General features: G+C 39.0%; 1 protein-coding gene across 1 annotated transcript; it reads left to right on the forward strand.

The window, feature by feature from the left end:
- Positions 1-663: 663 nt before the first annotated feature.
- LOC121526809 (prolylcarboxypeptidase (angiotensinase C)) lies at positions 664-21389 on the forward strand. Its single transcript, XM_041813563.1, has 9 exons — positions 664-1178; positions 9155-9295; positions 9378-9479; positions 9653-9834; positions 9951-10108; positions 12485-12657; positions 18522-18689; positions 18808-18995; positions 20289-21389. The coding sequence occupies exons 1-9, from the start codon at positions 1017-1019 to the stop codon at positions 20500-20502; spliced, it is 1488 nt and encodes a 495-aa protein (XP_041669497.1). The 5' UTR covers positions 664-1016; the 3' UTR covers positions 20503-21389.
- The last annotated feature ends 2831 nt before the right edge of the window (positions 21390-24220 follow it).

Genomic DNA, 24220 nt, shown 5'->3' on the forward strand with positions numbered 1-24220 from the left:
AGATATCTATCTTTTTCACTTTACAATACTTCAAACCAGCTAATATGTTCCCCACATCGCTTTATTAGCGCAACTCCTTGGAAACTTACCCTCCTCTTGAAGCATTCTGGGATATGTAGTAAAGCTAACCGAGGTAACGGCACCATACTTAACAGCTTTTTTTTCCTGTTATAATGTTAAAATGAAATATACACAGAAAACAAAAATTTGCTGTATGTTAAATAAAACATCAAGGGTGCTGGGTTGATCAAAAGAAACCAAAAGATAAGACAACACGAAACCAGCAAAGGTGGATGGTGGATGATAAATATTTTATTTAAGTAAAATTTATTTACACTAAAGACGTTATTGATAAACAATCATATAAATAAATCAATAAAGTTGTGGGTAATTGTTGGTAATTATAAGCGAGCTGAAGCAAAATTACTTTGTCAAAATGTGGCACCAATCGTCAATTTCCCAGCGTGGCTATGTCATTTCCGGTAGAGACTTTCATAATAAAAACATTAAGTTAAGCTAAGGTGAAACTGTGATTTGACATAGCATTTTAAGCTTGTGTGAACATCAAGGCCCCTTTAATGGACGATGTTTTTGGCCTGTTGAAGTAAGATTGATCCTTCTCCTTTTAGAGACCGCTGAAACCTGATCCACATTCAAGACTCCGACTCCCATCGACCATTGCGAGCTTATTTACAGCTTGAACCATCTGCTCTCCAAACACTAGCCGACCACAGTGAAATGAAAGTTGTAGTATTGTTTGAAAGACGTTAAATCTGATGTTAAGTGTGTGCCAGAGAGCGTCCTCGGCTCTGCTGCTAAATTTAGCTGACACGCTGTCTGACTACACCTCAGTGGATCTGCTGACAGGCGAGTCTCACTTCCTCTCTCTGACGGGACAGGTCTCCTCTTCCCACAGCTAGCAGGAGGAGAGATCATGCGACCTGATTATCTGGAGCTGAAGATCAGTTTGCTGTGAGAAGTGTCTGACAGGATCAGGAGTGAAGGCTTGAGGCAGGATGGAGGTCCTGAACAGAGCTGTGGTTACCTGCATCCTCACGGTGTGCCTCGGCTGTTTGCACGTGATCGCCCTCAAATCACAACTTTTCACCAGGCATGGTGGGCTACCTCAGTCCACGGAGCCCCCCATCAGCTATGAGACTTTTTATTTTGACCAGAGGGTGAGTTTATCATTATTTTTAAGACTGTGAAAAATGATATATCACACCACTGTTGTGTTGCTACACGTTTCCCTCTTTAGCTTCTTTCTCTTTCACTTCACTTTTGTATATTTTAATTCAACCTCTCCTAGTGTGAAGATTTACAGTCGTATTAATGAAAAATATGGATGCACAGATAGATTTTGCTACTCTATTGTCCCTGAAAAGAAATCTGAATACTTAATTAAAAAGGTTTATTTTCGTCAGATGTTCCTCACCCCCCTTTTTAACATTTTAGCAGCTCATACTTTCCAGTGTGCTCTACTGTAGTCATCCTCATTTATGGTAGAACATCACCAAACTGCAGACATGGCTTTAACTCTGCCAACCTGCAAATTATAAGTGACCAACATCATGATGCAAAATACTTTAGCCCACTGTACTGGCAATGATTACAAGCACTTAGGCTCAGTGTTGACACTGATACTGCACCTAATCCATTCCCTTATAAAAAAAAAGTTATTTATCTTTATAAAACATATTATAATAAACAAAAATACACTACATTTCATGTCAGTGCATGGCAATAATCCTAACTCTTTGCAGAACTAAACACTTCAAGATGTCTCCTGAAGTATGTCATGACTCCTGCCTTTTTTTAGTTTTATTTTTGACTGCATCATTTGGATTTGTTATTTCCATAATCACTTGCCTCTGCATACACTTTCTAAAATGCACTTAACTCTGTAAAAGCTGTTTGTGTGTTGTGTCTGCAGACAATAGGTGTTTCCCCCTTGTTTCCTGTAGTGAAGGGGAAACCATCACAGCTGGCTCTGTTCCTACCAGCACAAGTTTAGCTGTCCCTCCTGGCTCCAGGCCTAAAAGGGTCTCCAGGGCCCAGTGAATGTGAAACGCTCTACCTCAGGGAGGTTTGAGAGATCTTCATTCAGCCCTTTACCTTCCCCGTTTACTGTTACTTCATGGAGCATCAAATTGCACACTGAGGGTGTGCAGAGGTTTCTATCATAGCATCACGCTCAGTGATTTGTGAAGCTGACTCACACTGTCACAAGACTGAGCTTGTGTCTTTATTACTGTCCTGATGTTGGTGTGAGAAGTAAACACAGTAGAGTTTAATTATTTACTATTATCAGACAATGAGTGGGGGCAACTGTTTACCTGGTCAATAAGCAGTTAAAGTTCATTCATGCACTCCACCCTCCATGGCTGTAAACAGTAATTTAAGTCTAAACAGAGGTCATGATTGTGCTTTTACATGCTCCAGAAACTTGTGCATCTGTGTCAAGTTGGTAGCACTGCAGTCTGAGGTTATCAAAATATTCCTGACATTCTTTAAAGAGTTATTGTAGGTTTTTATTTGTCTTTATTCAGAGAGGACAGGATAGTAGAGAGCATAGGAAAGCAGGAAGAGAGAGGTGGGGACGACATGCAGAACAGGGGCCACAGGTCAGGCATGAACCCAGGCCGCCTGCTTGGAAGACAAGCGTCTGTACATGGAGCATGACCTAAAAATGGAGCCATCAGTGCCAGGATACTGCTTTTTAAAAAAAATCAAATTCCCATTCTTCATTGAGCTTTAGTATTAAAAAAAGATCCAAACCCTTAAAAATCCTTGCATATATCAGACAGGTGCTTTGGAAAGGAATGAATCAGTGCTAGACATTTAAAGAAAACTCCTACATTCTGCAAAAGTTGCATAAATTTGTTGTTAACGGTAATTGAAAACAGGAAGGTTCCCAGTAATAGGTGCAGAGGACTTCTGCTTCTGTCAGTATGCTACTGAAACCTACATCAGTATACCTTGAGCATTGCTAGTATCAAATCTGAGGTAAATATTCTGGTATTGTAACAACCCTACTACAGCCAAACCCTGCTTTATTTCTGATAGAGTTCCTTCTGTATGTGCTTCATATTCAGGGACTGAACATGTTGAGTCTAAAATACAGACATCACAATATTAATCAACAATTATCCTTAAAATTTAATCCAGTGGTTCTCAGCTGGCATTCCTCAGGACCCATCTCCACCTACTTTATGAGTACCCTACCAAAATCTAGTAAATTTCAGCCAGTCAGATTTATTGCATGAAAAATGTTGCAGTTCAGACATTTTGATGGAACTACATACACTACAGGTACATACCTGAACAAAGTGCACCATCACAGAAGCCCTGAGAGGACATTCTTTCACTTTATTAGACTATTTATTTATGGTTTAATTGTCAAGGACAGGAATTAATATACAAGAGGTGGAAAAAGTGCTAACATTCTGTACTTAGGTAGAATTACAGGTACTTTGTATGAAATAAGACCAGTAAAAGTAGAAGTACTGATTAAACTCCTTTACTCAAGTAAAAGTAAGGGAGTACAGACTCTGAATGTGCTTGCATACAAAAGTAGAAGTTTTTTTTTCTTTTCTTTTTTTTCTCATTAATCAGAATCAGCTTTAATGACCAAGTCTGCTTACAAGGAATTTCACTCCAGATAGCTTTGCCCTCAGAGTACAGGAATTAAGCATTTAAGGTCACCTATTATGCAAAATACACTTTTTCAGGTTTGTCTAACAAAAATATGTGCCACTGGTCTGTCTTCAGTCCCCCCAAGAACCAGAAAAATCCATCCCCCACCCCCTTCTCTTTCTCCACCTTTCAGAAAATGTGTGCTAAAACAAGCCGTTCTCAGATTTTCCCCTCATGATGTCATGTGAGGAGTTAGCACCGCCCCCAGGTTTGGTTGGCCCTCGCTGCTTGGAAGACAGTTCCGCCCTCTTCTCCTGATCCTGGGAGGAGGATCAGGAGAGCCACATCTGTTTCCTGTGAGGGGCGGAGTCAGACAGCTCATGAACATTTAAGGCCACAGGCACAGTAACAGCTCATTCTGAGCAGGGCTGAAACAGAGAGGATTTTAGACATTCAAAAATCCTATACTGGAGTGTTTTTTCAGCAAGAAACTTCACAGGCATGTTTTGGGGACCTCTGAGAACAACATAAACTTGTCTTTAAATGGTAAAATATGTGACCTTTAAATACAAGAAAAAAGTATGAAAAATTAACATGTAATTATGTACCAGTTCTTTAGGTATTATTTCTAGTATATAAAAGTCAGTGTGCATTAATAGTGTGGTTGTAAGATGTGCAACGGGTAAGAGGATGATGACTAGACATGATCAGAGTATAAAAAAATGCAAGAAAAAGGGCAGATTTATACAAGGGAGTGTTTGAGTATGGTAAATAGATTAAATTGATCATTAGCACTGGGAGTAATTTAGTGCAATTATGCATGAACTGAGGCATTTTACCACAGTGAGCTTTCTAACACATTTAATTAAAGTGAATAGATTAATTACTTGCATTATCTGAATATGGTAAATAGATTAAATTTGTTATTATTAAAAGTAAATAGATAAATTATTGCAAGTATGCATAAGAGGGGAACTATTTTACCACAGAGAGCCTTCCTATAGCATTAGAGTTACAGTGAATAGATAAATTTCTGCAGCATTGATGGTAAATAGATTCCTGATACACAGGAGCCTATTGTATCTGTAGGTATTTTTCTTCTATTAATTTTCTGTCATAAGAATTGCTATTTTGGAGGTCTTAGAGGCTCAAAAAATCACCAAATTTTGCAGAAATATCAGTCCTGTTTTTGAGAACCCTCCACAAAGTTTGGGCTACATGCATGAAAATTGGTACACATATGTATCATGTCCAGACAAGCAAAGAACAAGTTTACCTCTGGTTAAATATCTGTTTGTGTCTTTCCACAACACTGACATATTTTATCAAAGGACAACTCAGTGACAATGGAAGAGCAATTTATTATCGCACCGTTTCACAAATAGTCTCAATGAAATTTCTGATTTGCTTCAAATCTCACATGCACTATCAGGGTCCACCCTTCTGCATATTTAAATGTTTATTACACGTTTTGCTGTTGTGCCACCTACCGGAAGAAGTCTGTAACACCTCTTATATATAAAGTCCTGTCCTTTTTTAAAAATTTTTCATTCAAAGTAGCAATCCTAGGAGAATCTGAAGCAGCACACTCAACTATTCCCATACCTGCGCTTGTGACATGCACTGGAATTTGAGGGCCCTTCAGTAGTGCTTGCAGCTCTCGTTGTTTATACATTTATATATTTTTGTGGATTGAATTAGTATCCATTCATCAGCACAATAACCGAGACATTTTAGCTGTGGCATTTGACATCCTACTGACCTACTGTTATATTGCGTGTCTGATCTGATATCATTCGGATGAGGGGACAATGCTCCACACCTGGTCCAACCCACGGCTTCCTGTCTAATCAGCCACACTGACATCAAGATAAACACCATTTCCTCCCCTCTGACCCTCATTGTCTTATCAGATGTTTATCTCTAATTCATTTATTTATCAAAAAGAAGCCGCGTGATTCTTCTGGACAAGCACAGCAACAAAATTCTCTGTTATCCACATCTCTTTGTCAGCAACAAGTCTGCAGATTTCACAAAAGAGAGATCAATCATGCCGCGTTTTTCTGCGCTCTCTGTGGGACGAGCTGCTGAGAAGAGAGCACCAAGTGATCTTCCAGTCGCCCAGAGGAAATCCTCTCTGCTGCTTTTGCCTGCGGACAATGAATGGAAGTGTCTGTTACCATCCTCTAAATTTACTGCTGGCGTTTACTGAAGCTTGGGCTTTGTTTTTTTGTTCCCTCATGTCTGTTTGCTGAAGTGTAACACGACAGATACACCCTCTCTCTCTCTCTCTCTCTCTCTCTCTCTCTCTCTCTCTTCCCTCTTATAAAAAAGTTGAAGCACTGTTCCAGTAGATGTGCACGATGTGAAATGAATTTTAATTGAACGGCTCTAGTGATGCCTACAGTGGCCACAAGGTGGCAGTACTGATTAGGGTGTGGATTTGTTATGAAAGCAGTCTCATAGGCTGTGTGAGGAGCATACTGAGTGGGTGCGAGTGATGGAAAACTCACCGGTGGTCCTTTTGGTGAATTACTATATATATTGAACCCCTTTTATTCAGGCATTTACATAGTTAAATTTGGGAGTTTGTTTTTCATGGCAAGAGAAAATTGCTCTGATTTATTTGCTTTAGGATCTACTAATGGGTAATCCTTAGAAAGCCAACAATACATTTTTTAAGGTTTTTAATGAAATAGCCCTGATTCAGTGCTTAGATTAAAAAACTATAACTTTACCCTTGCTTCTTCATCACCACTGGTGCATATTTTGCAGCCAAACTGGAGAACTTTCCCATAAAGTGGTCTCATGGTTCCCTCACACTTAAAAACTCTGCCAAAAGCTAAAGAGGAGGCTTGAATAAACACATTGAGGCCCCAGAATCTTTTTGCTGTCATTGGCTCATAAAATTGCTGCCGTCTTTGTTTCCACTGAGAAGGGAAGTGGGTGATGAGGGAGAAAAAGAAAATAAAAACAAAACAAAAATGGTTCTGTATTAAGTGTTTGGGACTGTTTCAAGGATGGGATAACCAAGCACCCTCATGGGGTCGTCTTGCTCTCTGAAGTTGTTGGTTTTCTCTCTGCTTTTGTTTGTTAAAGAATGCAGGGAAAATACATAAAAGAAGAAAACGCACACAGGATCCCCGAGGTTTGATGAAAGGATATCTCACAGCTCATCTAAAGTGGAACTAATGTGGCATCCCTTAAACAGGCTCCAACATATTTTCATACAAATTGGGGCTAATTACCCTAAAATCAAACCTTGGGACTGTCACTTCACACGCCTACAGTTGGTACAGGGCCAGATGAACACTAATCACATCGGGTCTCTGAACACTTTGCATTAGTTGGAGTACATTCTCTTAAATGCATTGTGTGCAGCTTTAACACTGATAAATAGACCAGCCGCTTTTTCAGGTACACCAGTTCAACTGCTCATTATTTCAAATCCCTAATCAGCCAATCATGGCAATGAGCAATGCATTTAGGCATGTAGACATGGTCAAGTTCTGCTGACGTTTGAGCAGACCATCATTTCTATTGTCCTTAGGTGTTAGGTGAGCCTGCCTGTTCCTACCTGAAGGGAGTGGCATCGTTGTGATCTTCTGCCGCAGTCACCCATCTGCTTTTTCAACATGTTGCACTTTCAGAGATGCCCTTCTGCTGTCTCAGTTTTAACAACTGTTTCAGGCATTGATGCCCTTCTCTGAGCTTGAACCAGTCTGGTTATTCTCCTCTGACCTCTGCCATCAACAAGGCAGTAAATCAGCAGTTTGTGAAAAATAGGACCAACAACCTTGAAACATTCAAGGACATTTAAATCACCTTTCTTCTCCATACTTAACCGTGGTTTCTTCAGCACTTTGTCTTGACCACGTCATGCCTGAATGCATACGCTGCTACCATGTGATTGGCTGGTTAGATATTAGTGGTAATAAACTTTTTTGCCACATAATATTTTTGACTAAAATTGTGTCTGATTCTCTCGAGGTCAGGAATTAAATTACATTTTTTTATGTTCACGTGATAGCATTTAAAATATAGTTTAACTCTGGTATGTTTTACTATGTAAGGCCTGAACCATCAAATTATTGTCCATTTTTTTGAAATCTGAAGACATTATTTTAAAAAAGCTGAAATTAAAAGACATGTTGCATGTGTTTGTTTTTTTTTGTTGTTTTTTTGCCTTTAATTTTTTCTTAAATACTCATAAGAAAATAAATTGATTTGTGTAATTTTATAGAAAAAATGTATGCCTTCATGCTGGTTGTAGTCACATCCAGAGGCATCATGTTTCTGTCTTCTTCTAAGCCCAGGCCTTTATTGTTTAGGAAATACAGTCATCTGCATAAGTTTTAGGCATGTATGGCCACAGGGATTTATCAGGGGACCTGATGTGCCACAGTCCAGGTCTGGAGAGGGGAGGAAGGCAGCCAGAGTCAAGCTCGAAACATGTCGACACAGGTGTCACTCAGCAGCCAAGGTCAAGCTTGACGGCATTTGTTCTGCCTGGGCCTGTTTACCCCTATTGATTCACCTAGAGACCACCGGCATTTTTCTGGCTCTTGGGACATCCACAGCACAACCAAGGGCTTGTTGCAATCCTATTACCTGCCGGGACAGCACCATAGGCCATGCATACTTGCCACATCCACCCCTTACTTTGCCTTAAAGTTCCGGTCTTTCTTATTTCCCAAAAGATTATTTTCTCTAGTAATATGCAAGGACATCCAGTGCACCACAGGGGTTATGTTGATACTCGTTGTTACAAGCCTTTACTTCAGACTCAATTTTTGGCCCAAACATGCCTGAAAGTTCTGCACAGTACTGTTTGTTAAGAAAGCTTTGAGAGATTTTCCTCAAATGTCCACTCTGAATCAAGGATGAAATTATTTTGGGGATTGTGGAGGTTAAAGTTCAATGTCATTGGGCTTCATGTTCACCCTTTACTTGTGAACACAATATCTAAAGACTGTTTTGAGGGATCTTCTTTAAACCGTGTACTTAAAAATAAAGTGAACACATTTTGGCGGTACCATGTTAAAAAAAAATCCATTCCAGCCTATTATCTTGATCCACCACTTTACTGTCTGGCAATTGTACACCTCTCAGTGATATGTGGCGGTAGTTCTTATCACCTCAGTCTAGTAGTTTTAATGTTTTTCTTTCCTTAGCATTTGAAAATGGGCAACATTTCCATAAAAACCACATTTTTTCAACTGACTGATGACAGCCATTTTTGATGTTTTATATTAAAGTCCTATGGGGCGTGCTTTCTGTCCCTTGGAGGTTTATTTGTACGCAGCAGGTATCTAGTGTTGATTCCAAAAGGATTTTCAGGGTAAAAAATGCCACTGAGGACACATCAGTCTCAAAATTGTGTGTCAAATATGATCCACTAAGCTATATTGATACTGGGTTCTGGTCCAGCTCAGCTGTCTAAACTTTGTGCCATAACTTTCTGTTTCAGGTCATTTGTTAGATTCTACATAAATGTTCTTTTTTTTTCTCTCTACAGATTGATCATTTTGGATTCCTTGAGGACGGCACCTTCAAACAGAGATATCTATTGGCTGACAAACACTGGCAGCAGCCGGGAGGACCCATTTTGTTCTACACTGGAAATGAAGGCGACATCGCCTGGTTCTGCAACAATACTGTAAACATCCCATCTGTTACACTGCATTCATACCGTTCATAATCCTCAGACTGATTCAACACCTGTCATCGTTTCTCTGCAGGGCTTTATGTGGGAAATTGCAGAGGAGCTGGGAGCCATGCTGGTTTTTGCAGAACATCGCTACTATGGAGAATCTCTGCCATTTGGACAAGAGTCTTACAGTGTATGTGAAGATGCACTTATGAATCTCTAAAATATGCTTAAAGTAGTCTGATTTCCAAAGAGAGTGTGAAGTAGTGGAGAAATCTCAGTCTCACAGGCAGTAGAGTATATGATTTAATGCTTTTGGAGAAGTCATCCTGTAAATTTACAACAAAATTTGTCTTCTTCTTGCAGGACAGCAAACACCTGAACTACCTGACCTCTGAGCAGGCCCTTGCAGACTTTGCAGTGCTGATTCAGAGCCTGAAGAGCACTTTACCTGGAGCTCAGAACAGTCCCGTCATCGCTGTGGGAGGGTCCTACGGTGGGATGCTCTCTGCCTGGTTCAGGATGAAATACCCCAATATAGTTGTTGGGTAAGACTGTAGTGATCTGTTGACTCCCATACAGATTTTGTAACTGTTCTGCAAACATACTACAAACATTATTCAGAAAAAAATGGTCTAAAAGTTTACTTCTTATGGTCTCCAAGGGCTCTGGCAGCCTCTGCACCAATATGGCAGTTCCCGGGTATGGTACCATGCGGTGACTTCTACAAAGTAGTGACTCAGGACTTTGCCAAAAGTGGCTACAACTGTGATGCAAACATCAGGAAGTCGTGGAAAGCCATCAATAATATGTCCTCCACTGGTGAGTGGTGCAATCTCGATGGGCTGATTTATCTCGAATGTGAAAGTCTTGCACATTTCAAGATTTTCCTCATGCTTCCCATATGGTGCACAGATTCATTAGCAATCTATTAAAGCCTGAAATCAGAGCACTGATGCTAAAAACCTGCACTGCTGTTGGGTATAAAGTCTGGAGATTCTCCACAGATGACAGATTTTGAGGTAAAACCTGCACATCTCAGATTATCTTCGGTCTTTAGTATTCTGCTCAGATAACAGAAAGAAAATGTGCCTTGATACTTTTTCCATTATCACAATCTTAAACTGTAAGAGTAAGCTTTATTGAACAGAGAAGCACTTTCCATCTCTATTATCAGTGGTTTTTAAAACAGCAGTAAAAAAGTAGATATCTTTCTACAGGCTTCCTGGAAGCTTTAATCAAAGATTGGACTGATTATGTTTAAATGCTTTATTGAAAACACATCTGCTTTAAATAGGACGGCATTGGAGTGAGAGGAGATCCTGCTCCAGCATGATCCTGATTTTGCCTTTTAGTTAAGTTTGAATTCAAAGAGAAGTTCCCCTTTCAGCCCCAGTGTAACAAATAAAACCTTAACTGAACAAAAGATAAGAATTTTAAAATGAATACTAAAAAGGCACACATACATTTAAAAAAATTACAGCTTACTAAAAAAACAAAGGAAGATTCTGATGTTGTTTGTCCACAATCTTGTAGAAGTTGTTCTTATCAGTGGCATAGCTAGTGGCGCTGATGGTCTAGTGCAGAAATCACCAACTGTTGGGAACCACAGCTGGCCCCCAAAGGCGTACCATCCGGCCCCAGAATACTTTTAATTTCAGATAATGTGAGAAAAAACATGTCTGGGTATTTAGGTAATCTTTTTGAAATTTCTTTAGCTATTAAAGCAACTCCAAAACAGCAGTTATGACATAAGGTAATAGCATCAAACTCAGTGAGGTTTTTTTTTCACATGTCACTTCCTGCTTTAGCTCTCTGATTTTCTAATTTATCAGCTGTCCTATCTATATAAAGGTAAAAACTAACAAAAAAATCCTTTTAAAAAAGAGGCATGAAGGATTTCTTCATCCTATATGCACCTCAGAGTTGGTGAGGTTATGCCAGAGTTACCTACTTCAGTTTTATAAAAAGTGGCATGACTTATCCATCATACATCAGTTCATCATGTTTATTAGGGGTTTTAACATCACGTTAAAAACCCTAATAAATAATTATTAGAAAATTTATATTGTTGTGTGATTAATTCACCAGAGAGAGTCAAAATCAAGAAAATCTATGTGATGATGTAGAGGAAATGTTATTATTTCACATAGACGTGTCGTATGTGTGTTCTTAAGTTTAAACAATGTAGGGCGCTAAGGTTTCACCACGGGGCCTGATGGGCCACAAACCTGGACTGGAGGGGGGAGGATGGCCACTCAGGCTTGACACAGTTAAACACATGCGTTTCAAGTCAAACTCAATGGCATCTCTTTTGTCCAAGCCTTTTCATATCTGGTAATACACCTAGAGACCATCGGGCCCTTGGGACATCCACAGCGTGACCAGGGGGTTAGCGGCATATGGTACCTGCATGAATGGTACTCTAGGCTGCACACCTGACTCCACCCAAAATTTGTGGACTTTGTTGTTTTTTCAACAGATTATTTTCCCATGGCCCTGGTAATATGCAAGGAAATCCAGAGCACGACAGGGGTTGTGTCAATCCTTCTTCCCACACAGTCCTGCCCTCGGGCGGGCTTCTTCGCCAGTACAGTCCTTACACCAGTCTCAGTTTTTGGCCCAAATATGCCCAAATGTTCTGTACAGTACTGTATGTTGAGCTTTTTTTGAAGAACACGCACACAAATTCTGGTGCTTTGCAGTACCATTGTACTGGAATATTTTTATGACCACCTGAAGTATGAATAAAAATGAAGCAGCTTCAGTCATTTTTCATAAAAAGAAGGGTAAAGTCACAATTTGATAACTTTTAAAGTTGTTAGGTTGTTTTTTTATTGTTGTTTCTGTCATGAGGATTTCTGTGACCATGCTTTCATGGAAGACATAAAACCTGGTGCTGAAGTGTTCTGTGTAGATGCCCACAGAAACAGATGCCTCTTTATTAGCCCTTGGCAGCTAAAGCTGTCATTAGGTTGTAAGTATCACTTCTGTGAAGTCCCATGGGAGCTGTAGTCATTAAATGCAGTTTACTGTGGTTTATCTTGTGAAAATCTACGTCAGCGTCAGATTTAAATACCCAAGAGAGACAGCAGTAGCTGTAAATGATGTGGACGGTGCAGTTAACATGATGAATTCACATCTTATGTGTTTTCTGTTTTTTTTTTTTTTTTTTTTTTCTTGCCCTTTCTGGAGTAGCTGCCGGTCTTCAGTGGCTGTCAGAAGAATTCAGTTTATGTGCTCCTCTGAAAAACAAGAATGATGCTGTGGGCTTCAAGAACTGGCTTCAGGAGACCTGGGTGAACTTGGCCATGGTGGATTATCCCTACGAGGCTAATTTCCTTCAGCCACTTCCTCCTTGGCCAATACAGGTACATCCACACACTATTTCTCTAGTTAAATACAAAAAAAGGATTTACCCCTTCTTGATTTCTTATTTTGTATATTTGTTAAATGTTTTGGATCTACAAACAAACTTTAATATTAACAAAGATAGCTTAGGTTAATATAAAATGCTGATTTTAAATGTTGATTTAATTTATCAAAGGAAAAAAACATAAAAACGTACCTGGCCCTACATGTAAAAGCCATTGCCACCCTTGTTAAGTCCTGAATTAACTGTGATTGACCACATTTTTGGAAAGCTAAGATCAATTTCTGTCACCACAGCCAGTCTTGATTACTGCTAGACCCACTGAATCAAAGATTCCCTTAAACAGAAACTGCCTGATGAAGTGAAGTAGGCTAAAAGATCTCAAACAGCAACACATCATGCTGCCATCTAAAGAGATTCAAGAACAGATGAGAAACAAAGTCAGTGACATCTATTACTCTGGAAATGTTTACAAAGCCATCTCTAAAGCTTTTGGACTCCAGAGAACCATTGTGAGAGCCATTATCCACAAATGGAGAAAACTTGCAATAGTGGTGAATTTTCCCAGGATTGGCAGGCCTACCAAAATTACTCCATGAGTGCATTGTTAGCTCATCCCAGAGGCCACAAAGGAACCCAATAAATCAAAAAACCCACAGGCCTCAGTCATGAAAAACTTCTAGCCGCACCCACTCATGAGAAATAGGATATTCTCAAAATTTTAAAAAAGCTACAACCTGAATGGAGGAACCATCTGTCTGCTATGCTGCCATGTTACAACTCTGTTTTTTGAGCAACCAGAGAAACAATCACATTTATGTCATGACAGACAGTTCAGAAATTAAAGGTGTCAGTTTCATCCTGTATTTAAATCTTAAGGTATTCTTTATATCTCTTCTTCTGCATTGTCTCTTTACCCTTTATGAGACATCTTTGTTGTTAAGTTGCTGCTGAAAATGCTCACTTTCCTGCTGTTGCCCTTTAAAATAAAAATCCCAAAAGATGATTATTGTGGCGACTTATACTGTGACAGACTAGGCAGGAAAAGAACGTGTCTATCATCAGATACTTCACTAACATTTAGCATGGCGCCACGAGCAGATAGGAGGGACTGAACTGTTGCTGCTTTGAGAGAGACAAAGCCACAGTCCGCTTCTTTTAATCATCCATGACTAAAGACATGTAAAATGTGGATTAAAATACACCTTCAGAAGGTAAGATGTTTGTTCCTACTGCACCTGGTTCAAGTGAAAAATAGACGAGCTCTCCAGCAATTAGCCTGACCCCTGACCTTATGGTGAACGATCACCAGAGTGCAGCTGCCTGACTCTATGCCAGAGCAGACAGAAGTCTGTTTTGTGGCTCAAATCTCTCTGTTAGGATTCTGTCATTGACCTGTAGACTACTGTAGCTGGTAGATTTGGCAAATTTACCTCACAATGAACCGAAGCACAGCATTTAGCTGGCTGTTAATTTTCAATGAAGGCAGTGACATCAGCTAACAACAGACTATGTAGATTTACCGGTCAGTGATTTTAAATCATTGTAGTGTTAAGGGGGCAGGGTAGTTCCCCATTGCACCTGGTGACATCATGGGGCGCTATATTTGCCCTGCCCAAATTAAACCTTGCTACGAAAGAGGTGAAAAACTTTTAAAATCAATAATCCTGTCAGACAGATAAGGCAGTAGATCTTATTGTTTACAGCAACCTTATTCCAACATATCTAGTGTTGTTAGACACAAAGCTTGGATTTCACTTTACAATGACTTTAATAAAGAATGGAAAAAAGCTGCATTTTGTATTTTCTCAGGTCATCTTTGTTTAATTTTATAATTTGTTTGATTATCTGAAACATTAAAGTGTGACAAATGTGCAATAAAGCTAAGAAATTAGGATGAGCGTAAAGTTTTCCTAGCACTGTAGCAAACACATGCTGGTTTGGTTTGAATGAAAATGTGTTATTGGTTATGGTCCCCAGACACTCCAAGTGGCCTTCCTGTTGTTTTTGCCAGGCACCTGACAGTACAGTAAAATACTGTGTTTAATATGCAAAAGCAGGCTTTCAAAAATGTGCCAGTGTTTTTGAAGTATCAGCAAGAGATCCAGAATCTTTTATTCAAGTTTAACTTCATATTGATTTAACTCCAAGTCTTAGTTAAATGGAACTTTAATTTTTGTTTGCCTTTAGTTAAGCGGCTGATTTGGCCCGACAGATTGTCCTTAATTAAAATGAATGTGTGATGTAGCCGATTGTGTTTCAAGTGTTTGTTGTGGTCTCCTCAGCTTTTGTTTACAACAGCTGTCAATTAGCTTCATTAATATTCATAAGGATCTAGTTTCTTTTAGATTTTAAGTATTCTTTAGATGAGAAGCTACAAGTAAGCCACCGTTCTTTTCTTCGGTGGCACCAATGGTCCTTTCATTTGCACACTCCGTCAGATCTCTGAGGTGTTCCTCTTAGGACGCTCACATGGCACCACAGAGAGAGGGCATTTGCCCAGAGCGGCTCATAGGCCATTAAAACAAAGAATCACCACTCTCATTTGAATGAGACTGTAACAAATACTTCACCACACACTTCATGGGAAAAGTATTTGCTTTACTTGCCAAAATACAAAACGTACCATCATTTAAGAGGGTGTCTCAGACTTATAAAACTATATGATTTCTTAAAAGGAGCTAAAGAAGGTGGAGCGACTGTTTTCCAGGGGGGCTTATGGACTGCAGTATATTCCTCCCAGTCACCTTGGCATGTCACGTGCATAAACCGAGCCCTTCTTTTGACCCCAGCTCTGTTTGCTTCTTCCCTCCAAGTGCCCCAAACTGCATCTCCTAACAAAGCTTTAACTCATGTGATCCATTTTTTTTTTGCTTTTTGTTTCTCATTTCACCACCTCGTCGGTTCCACAGCACCGTGTAAGGTGTAATAAACACTAAATGGTCATTTTGAGTTTTTTGGCTCCTTGCCTCTAATGTATGCGACCCCTATGGGTGGTTTAAGCGGTTTAGGCAGTGGGTGCAAAGAGGAGCTTTTTTAATGACAAAGCTAATGTGATTATCTGAGTGAGTGTGAGAACGGGGTATTGAGGGCTTAGAGGAGGGAAATCTGTTGGCAGAGATGAATGTATAAGCCTAATCCTATCTGAAAAGTAAGGAGAAGATGCTTTGGAGCAATTGCAGTGTTTTTTTTCACGGTATAAATCTTTGGTTGGACATGTCTGTGGCCCTCCTCATCCATCGACCACCAACTCCTCCCCGGCCGGCAGACAAAAGCCTTAGTAACAGACTCCACACCAGCGCAGCTCCCCTCCAACCTCTAAACAAGAAAGCCCAGTTTCCCTGCCTCACAAAGAGCGCAGAACAACAGCCGCAGCCAACTCTGCTGCTGCAACCATAACAACACGCAGCAAAGTGAAACAAAAGCTCAAACTCAAATATTTATCATCCACGCTATTAATTCAGAGAAATCAAACGTGCTCAAACAAAACAGAAGTAAGTACTTTTAAATTGAAATCATTTAGATCACTGGCTTTAGGTAATAGAAGTTTTGCCTCTTGTGCCAACATGAGAGCAATAAATTCAAGTTCATTCCAGGGAATTTCATATGCAAATCAGGCGCCACCACTTTTTATGTGGAAAGACTTTATGGGCCATAAGAAACCATCTTCAGTCTTAGAGATGGCTGGATAAACAAAACAGATTCAGAGCTTTAGATCCTTTGCTTTAATGTTGTTTAAAATAGGGTTGTAAAGATACTGGAATTTTAAACTATGATATGGTACTAGTAAGACTTAAAGACGTCATTTTCAGAGGTACACGTCACCATTAGGCAAAAGTAGGCAATTTCCTGGGACCTTGGGCTACAAGAGGCCCAGCAAACACATAACTTAACCCTTTCTCCTGGACTGGCTATATTCTGGCCATTCGGTATTTTAAGGGGTTGACACACATTAAAAACACAAAATATGAAGTAAACATAGTCATGTTATAGACTGTTTAGTAATAAGAGAATCTCAAGATTCTAACAAATGGCTCACAGATACACAGCAACAGAAACCAGCCCTTTAGTGTGAGGACAACATCAAACTCACAGCATCTTCATTTGGTCCCCAAAAGCACAGTAGCTCAAAATTTCAATGATAAAAAGCACTATAAAAATTGCTTTTATCCAGCATTTTCTGTTTGTCACGTCTGAACAGTGTTCTTTTTAATTTGGTTATTTTACTTCCAGTCTTCCCAAAAATATGGGACACCGGGGCCCCATGTTGGCGTTCACCTCGGGCACCAAAATTGCTAAGTCTACCACTGCCTATTTCATACCACAGCAACAAAAATAGAAGTCATCAGAGCCCAATGTTGGGTATTTTCTTGTTTTCACTTTTCAAAACTCCTGCATACTCTATTGCAGTGGTTCCCAACCATTTTTCCTTAACCCCCCAATTTGGGTCTGAGAAAAGCTAAGCCCCCAGGACCCACTTGATACAATTCAAATCAATGTTAATTGTTTTTATTGACAAAATCTGAATGAAATAGGCCCACATACACTTGTTCTTAATAAAAATCAATGTATAAACTACACATTATTATGAGTGCATTAGGGCCACTCTTGAAAAAAAAATAGTAAAGAGGATTCGTTGATTTTAAGAAAAATCTCAAAATTCTCAAGTTTAAAAAGTTGGTTATTTACAAGAAAAAGTAAGGATTTTTACTTTAAAAGCTGTAAATGTAACTGAACCAAAACTTAGTGATTTTAGAATTATAAAGTCAAAAATCCAACCACCATTTTCACTTTGGTTTCTTGTACATTTTTGACCTAACACCATTGTGAATGTAGGGTTTTTAAAATGTGACATTTTTGAGTTTCTATTGTCAAATTTTAAGACTTTATAAACTCAGGAATTGCAATTTTTCTAGTAGATATCCTACAGGTTAAACTCTGAAATCCAGAGTCTTTGTCTTGTAAATAAACAACTTAATAGTCATGATGTTGCTAATCATGATTCCATAAAAAAAATATATGTACGTCTAATTTTGATGACCACAGAGCAGACAGGCAGACATTTGCTGCTTACCTTTTCAAATATATTTTTCATTATTAATATGATTATAATTTTTATTATGAACTCTTTAACAAAAACAGCACTCCTCACGGTGTTTTAACCAAACATTAAACCACTGTTTTTATTCTTGGTCTTCCTGATTTGTGACATGAGCTACTTGCAAAGTGTGAACCAGGAAGGGCACTTTTAACAGCTTTTCTCCCTCATCATGTGAGATCCAGCCACAGAGCAAAAGTAGGGATTTACTGTTTAGTAAATATTAGGGCTGTTGAATGATTTTTAATCACAATTAATCTCATAATATTCTGAAGTTAACTGTGATGCATCACACTTTTTGTGTGTTGCATTTTTGCAATTCAAATATGCTGCCTTTGAATCTCTTAGTTTGGGGTGCAGACGGCCTAGTGGTTAGGTCCCATGTACATGGGTGGCCAGGGTTAAAGTTCGGCCTGTGGCTCCTTTATGCATGTCATTCCCCCACTCTCTCATCCCTCTTTCAGGCTCTCTTCTTTGCCCTCCTCTCTAAATAATGACATGCAAGCCAAAAGAAAAGTAGAAGTGTGTTTTTAAAAACTGCTTTTGTTCTATTTTGGACTTTTCTTCTGTCCTAAAGGCAATTGACTTCATGTTTTAACACATTACTGCTTTTATTTTGAAAGAAAATAAAGAACTCCTCCTTTGAGGATTATAAAACTGATTTAACCACAGAAAAACAGTAACTTGTTATGGACTGAAGGAAAATCCGGGAAGAGTAAAACGGCAATTTTTTTTTGATAACGTGGATGTTTTATGTTTTTAAGGTGGTGTGCAAACATCTTGCTTTTGATTCCTCTGTGTCTGACGACAAGCTGCTTCACGGAGTCTCCCAAGCAGCAAAGGTGTACTACAACTTCACTGGTACCTCTCCGTGTCTCAACACATCTCAGACAGCGACCAGCAGCCTGGGCTTCCTCGGCTGGTTCTACCAGGTGTGCTGACACAAAGCGCAGGGATTGGTTTCGACATGTGGAATAAACAGCAGACCAGATGTGTCAGCGAGCAGCTTTACCTGTCACACTGAATACCTGTCCAATCCTTCATCCACAGGCCTGCACAGAGATGGTCATGCCCATGTGTACAGACGGCGTTCAGGACATGTTTGAACCAGAGGAGTGGAACTTTCAGGCTTTCTCTGCCGAGTGTAACGCCATGTTTGGTGTGAAGCCTCGAGCTGACTGGGCAGGCATCGTCTACGGCGGGAAGGACATCGCCTCTCACAGCAACATCATCTTCAGGTAAAACATCACTACTAAAATGCCAGAAAGTGAGAAGATCTGTGTCTTCTGATGCAGAGAGGGCAGCAGAACACGAGTTACACAGAAGTGCATGAAAGTTAAATGAAATAGAACGGACTCTGTAGCTCAATCCAAACATCTGTCTTACATCAGACTGAATACCAGAAGAATCAGAAGCTTTTCTCAAACTATTACAGATTTATTTTGTGCCAAATTTTTTATTTAGGACATTTGATCATGCTGGGAATTTTAACCTCCTAACATCCAGCGAAGTTATTTGCTTGCATTAAGTAAATTTTCTATGAAATTTTCAGGAATGTCATAGAAGATTTAGAGAATTTGTTTTCATATTTCATGCATTTTTATGGAAATTTGGGAAATCTATTTGAGGAAATCCGTCCAAAATTTTGAAGCCATTTTCATAGAAATTTCGAAAATGCATTTGTAATTTTGGAGAATTTGATTTGGGTTTTTAGGGGAATTTGTTTTGAAAGTTTTGGGGCATTTTCATTTGAATTTGGAAATCTTGTTTGTATTTTTGGGGGGGATTTGTTTTAAATTTTTTATGCATTTTATGGATTATTTTAGAAATGTATTTTTCATTTTTGGGGATTTGTTTTGGTTTTCAGGGGAATTCGTTTTGAAATTTTTGGAATTTGATCATGAACTTCGGAAGAGCAAACCTTTGATTTTTTTCCAGATTTTTAATGGAAATTTCAGGTAATTTGTTTGGATGTTTAGGGATAATTTTCCATAATTTTCATGGAATTTTGGGGAGTGGGAATGGTTTTGGGTACTTTTTATGGAATACTTTAAAATTCTGTTTAAGAATTTTTTACAGAAATTTTAGGTAATTTCTTTGAAATTTAAGAGAATATGTGTGGATTTTGGAAATGATAATTTCTGAGAAATATAGAACTTTTAGTGGAAATTTTGACCAAGTGGGAACAAAATCATCAGGGCCTCCTGTGTATCCTAGATAAGTAGGAGAAACTAAAATTGCATTGTAATAACAGCTCAGGTCTCAGGAGTTAATAAGTTTTAATTTCAGTTACAATTTTGGCTTCCCACGATCATTAAAACAAGAAATTCAAGATTTACAATTGACTGTATAAGTCTTATAAGTTCTTTCATGTTTTATCACAAGAATATAAAAATTAATACCAGAAATATCACCGTTTATGTAAATGTGTTGTTGCTGGCACATAGCGCCCTGAATGCAAACCTTTTTCCTCTCAGGTGTCTGAACAGATATTTCCATTGCCCTGCGTCTGCTCTTGTGCTTTTTTGCAGTAATGGAGGACTTGACCCTTGGTCAGCCGGCGGAGTGACTCACAACATATCAGACTCTCTAGTTTCCATTATGATTCCCGACGGAGCGCATCACCTGGACCTCCGCTACAGCAACGATCATGACCCGCCTTCTGTCCGCCAGGCCCGGGCGTTAGAGGTGAAGTATTTTCGAGAGTGGATCAAGCAGGCGAGAAAGAACCATCATCCTGCATGAGCCCACCTGTCTCTAATAAGAGGACAATATAACACAATCAGGACACACAGGAATATCCAGCTTTAATGAAATCAGCTTAATATCTCACAGGGGGAATGTTATCAAGCCAAAGTTTACACTTTCTAAAAAGATTAACCTCACTCTTGTTTTTATCCATGTTTATTGCTGACGCACTTCTTTTCTCTCACAAAAACGCTCTTGGCTTTCCAACAGCTTAGAGACAGAAGGGTACAAAAACATCATCAAAAGTGACATTTGCTGTTGAGTCAAAGCTGTTAAAAACAGTGTTGTTGTGGGAAAAACATCTTTTTTCGTGTAATCACATTGTCAGCATCAAAAGAGTGGAGTGCCTCGTTTTTTCTTAAGTTTTTCCAGACACAATCAGGGCGGCTCTCTGCCTCAAAGTCAGCGTTTCAATCAGGGAAACATTCAAGTCTTTCAAATTCATATTTGTGTTTTAACTTTCATCAAGACGTTTCTTATCTCTCTGCTGTCTGTCTTGTTGATTTTTCATCATTCAGCTGCTTTTGTTTTTTAATAAAAGTTTTCACTTTGATGCACTAACAGATGACAAAATTATTAGCCCACCAATGATGATTTCACCTTTTCCCAAGTGGTGTTAAACAGAGCAGGGGACTTTAACACAGCCTTTACAAACATCCTAGTTTTATTTTGGATGCGTACATCATTTTACTTTAGACACAGAAACAAAATTATTTTACAAAAAAAACAAAAACTACCAGGGTCTAAATTATAAGCCCCCTTTAGAACTGGTCTTTTTTTGTTGAGCCACAGCAAAAATCACTGTTGTTCAGTGATGTGCTTTAACTCTGTGATGCTCAACGCTTTAAAAACGGGTTCAAACTGAGTAATCTTCACATTCGCACACAGCATTAAAACTTCAGTAAGGGTCTGAGCTGTCACTGAGAAAGCATCAAGGCAAAAACAGAGGAAATCAGTTTAAACTTGAGAAAAATAATTGTTTTGAACAGGATAAAAGTGGAAAAACAGATGTAACATTGCAAAAGTTGGTTAAAAGTATCAATAACAATAGCCAACTGGGTGAACAATGGCAAAAATGGGTGGGAAAATATCTAAAATGGGATTAAAATACCAAAATGAAGTAGCAAAAGTTGGTAAAAAAGTGGTAATAAAGTAAGAAAAAAATGTGACTAGCAGCAAACAATTGGTCAATGGTGGTAAAACAAAGGCAAAAGGCAGCAAAAATGGGTTAAAAGTGGCAGAAAACCGGAAATATTGATGGAAAATGTCAAACAAAAAAAATGTTAAAAACAAGCTGACAGTGGATAAAAACATGGGGTAAAAGTGCAAAAAAAGAAGTGGAAAAAATTAGTCACAAGTGGAAAAACAGTGGCATTAATGGGCAATACAGCAGCAAAACAGTTTAAAAGTGGCAAGAAAGTGAAAAAAATATATGGATAATGGCAACAAAAAGGTTGACAGTGGCAAGAACAGTAGCAAAACATGGGTGGGAAAAATTACAAAAATGGTGCCACTAAAATGCCAAGTGGGTGAAAAGTAGCAGAAAACTAGAAAAGTGAGTGGAAAATGAAAAAAGTGGGTTAAAAGTGTCACAGAGAAGTGGCAAAAATGGTAAAAAGTGGCAACCAGTGGCATGAATGAGAACTAAAGCAGCTAAAACAGTTTGAAGGTGGCAAAAATGTGGAAAAAATAGATGGAAAATAGCAAAAAAAGGTCAAAAGTGGCAATAAAAGTAGCAATAAGGTTTGCAAGGCAGAAAAATGGGTGAATAGTAGCAAAAAACATGGGTGGAAAAATGACAGAAATGGGATTTAAGTGCCAATAAAATAACAGATGGGTTAAAAGTGGCAGAAAACTAGAAAAATGGAACTGAAGTGGCAATAGCTGTAGCAAAAGGGGGTGAGGAGTCGCAAAAAGGAATTTAAATGCCAAGCAGCAAGACAGTGACATTACTGGGCATTAAAGGCAGAAATGGTTTAAAAGTTGCAAAAAAGGTGAATTTTTTTTCAAGTCTAAACTGATTTCTTTTGTCTTTGCCATGATGCTTTCTCATTGACAGCTCAGACCCTCACTGAAGTTTTTATTCTGTGTGCAAATGTGACGATAACTCAGTTTGAAGCTGATTTTAAAGCTTTGAGCATCACAGAGTAAAAACCCATCATTGAGCAGCAGTGGTTTGTTCTGTGGCTCAACTAAAAGGTCAGTTCTAAGTGGGCTTATAATTTATACCCTGGTAGTTTTTGTTTTTTTTTTTTAAATAATTTTGTTTCTGTGTCTGAAGTAAAATGATGTACGCATCCAAAAAGGGGTGTTAAAGTTCATTGCTCTGTTTAACACCACTGTTTTAAAAAAGATAGGGGCTAATAATTTTGTATTTACACTCCCAGCACTCTCAGGAACAAGGTCTGACACCAAAAGTAAATCAATTGAACAGTGCTATAATGATCTTGATGTGTTATTGTGCCTTTATCACTTTTAAACATTCCCAGTTAGGTGATTTTATTTCTTTTACTTCACAATGAACCTGCCTCTCTGATTAAAAAGTGAAAAAAAAAGTCTTTTATGTTGTCTTTTAATCAGAAATTGTGGCTCTGTATGAGCACACTCTGTCATGAGGCTTTTCAGTCTAGCTGGAGCGATCACATGTGCTGGAGATTTAATAAAAACCCAATCAGAGGAGGCCAATAAAGCGAGTGGTGGGAGGTTATTGCAGCTACGCCTGCTGACCTCGCCCCTGTGGACCGACCTGTGGGATTCCCCCCGACACGCATTCATTCACCGGCATCCATTAAAGCTCTAAATTGTGGTACCAAGGCGGACCGTAGAGCCTGGTTTGTCCCCCCTGCTAGGAATATTATTAATACAACTCCTGGGGTGCTGGAGAGGTTGCAAAGAGTTGATGGAAGGTTAAGAGAGAAGTAATGAGTGAAGGCGAGAATCAACAGGAGCCAAGAGGCTTTTTGTAGTTCAACATGAAGTCACTTTTTATCTGTTTTCCTTTTTTTTTTTTTTTAAATATCAAGATAAAAGAACAAAAATCTCATGAGTCAAAAACTGGAGATGACACCTCCTCTAGCTTTGTAGTTTGCTTTGAACTGTTCAGGCCGATTCTCTTTCTCCCCCCTTGTCTTTAAAGGGAAATTCCTGACATGACACGACTTTGTGAAGCAGATGGGGAACATGTCTTACACTGGTATGTGGGTTGATTTTCTACCAGGCGACACAAAGCCCCACTTCTCCACATTTTGTCACAGGCCTGACTGGTTTCAGGCACCCCAGCAGAAAGAAACACAGCTAAACATGGGGGAGGACGGGGTCTGTGCCTCTAAATACCATCCTTAAAGTTTTCTCAGGACTTTGAGAGGTCATTAATTTTCCTGCCTTTTCTCCGTCTCTGACACCGGCCATCAATCAAAGGTGTTATTAGTATTCGCTCGACCCCAAACTCCGAGTATGTCCCTGCTTAGACAGGGACCACACACTAAAAGGAAGAGATTAAGCCTGTGTGTGTCACATCACGCTGCACTTAGCAGCCGATCCCTCAGGGTTGAATAATTAAATTTCAGGGACAGAGGGCGTGGTGGTAATGTTTAACAGCATCTCAACAACATGGATCTTAACAGCATGCATTTAAAAGGCACAGTGTACTAATTATTTTCCACAACGAAAAACTTCCCAAAGGTCCATGCATAACAAATTTTTAAAATTCAATCAG

This window comes from Cheilinus undulatus, linkage group 2, assembly GCF_018320785.1.
Source record: "Cheilinus undulatus linkage group 2, ASM1832078v1, whole genome shotgun sequence".
In the NCBI taxonomy this organism is placed as follows: Eukaryota; Metazoa; Chordata; class Actinopteri; order Labriformes; family Labridae; genus Cheilinus; species Cheilinus undulatus.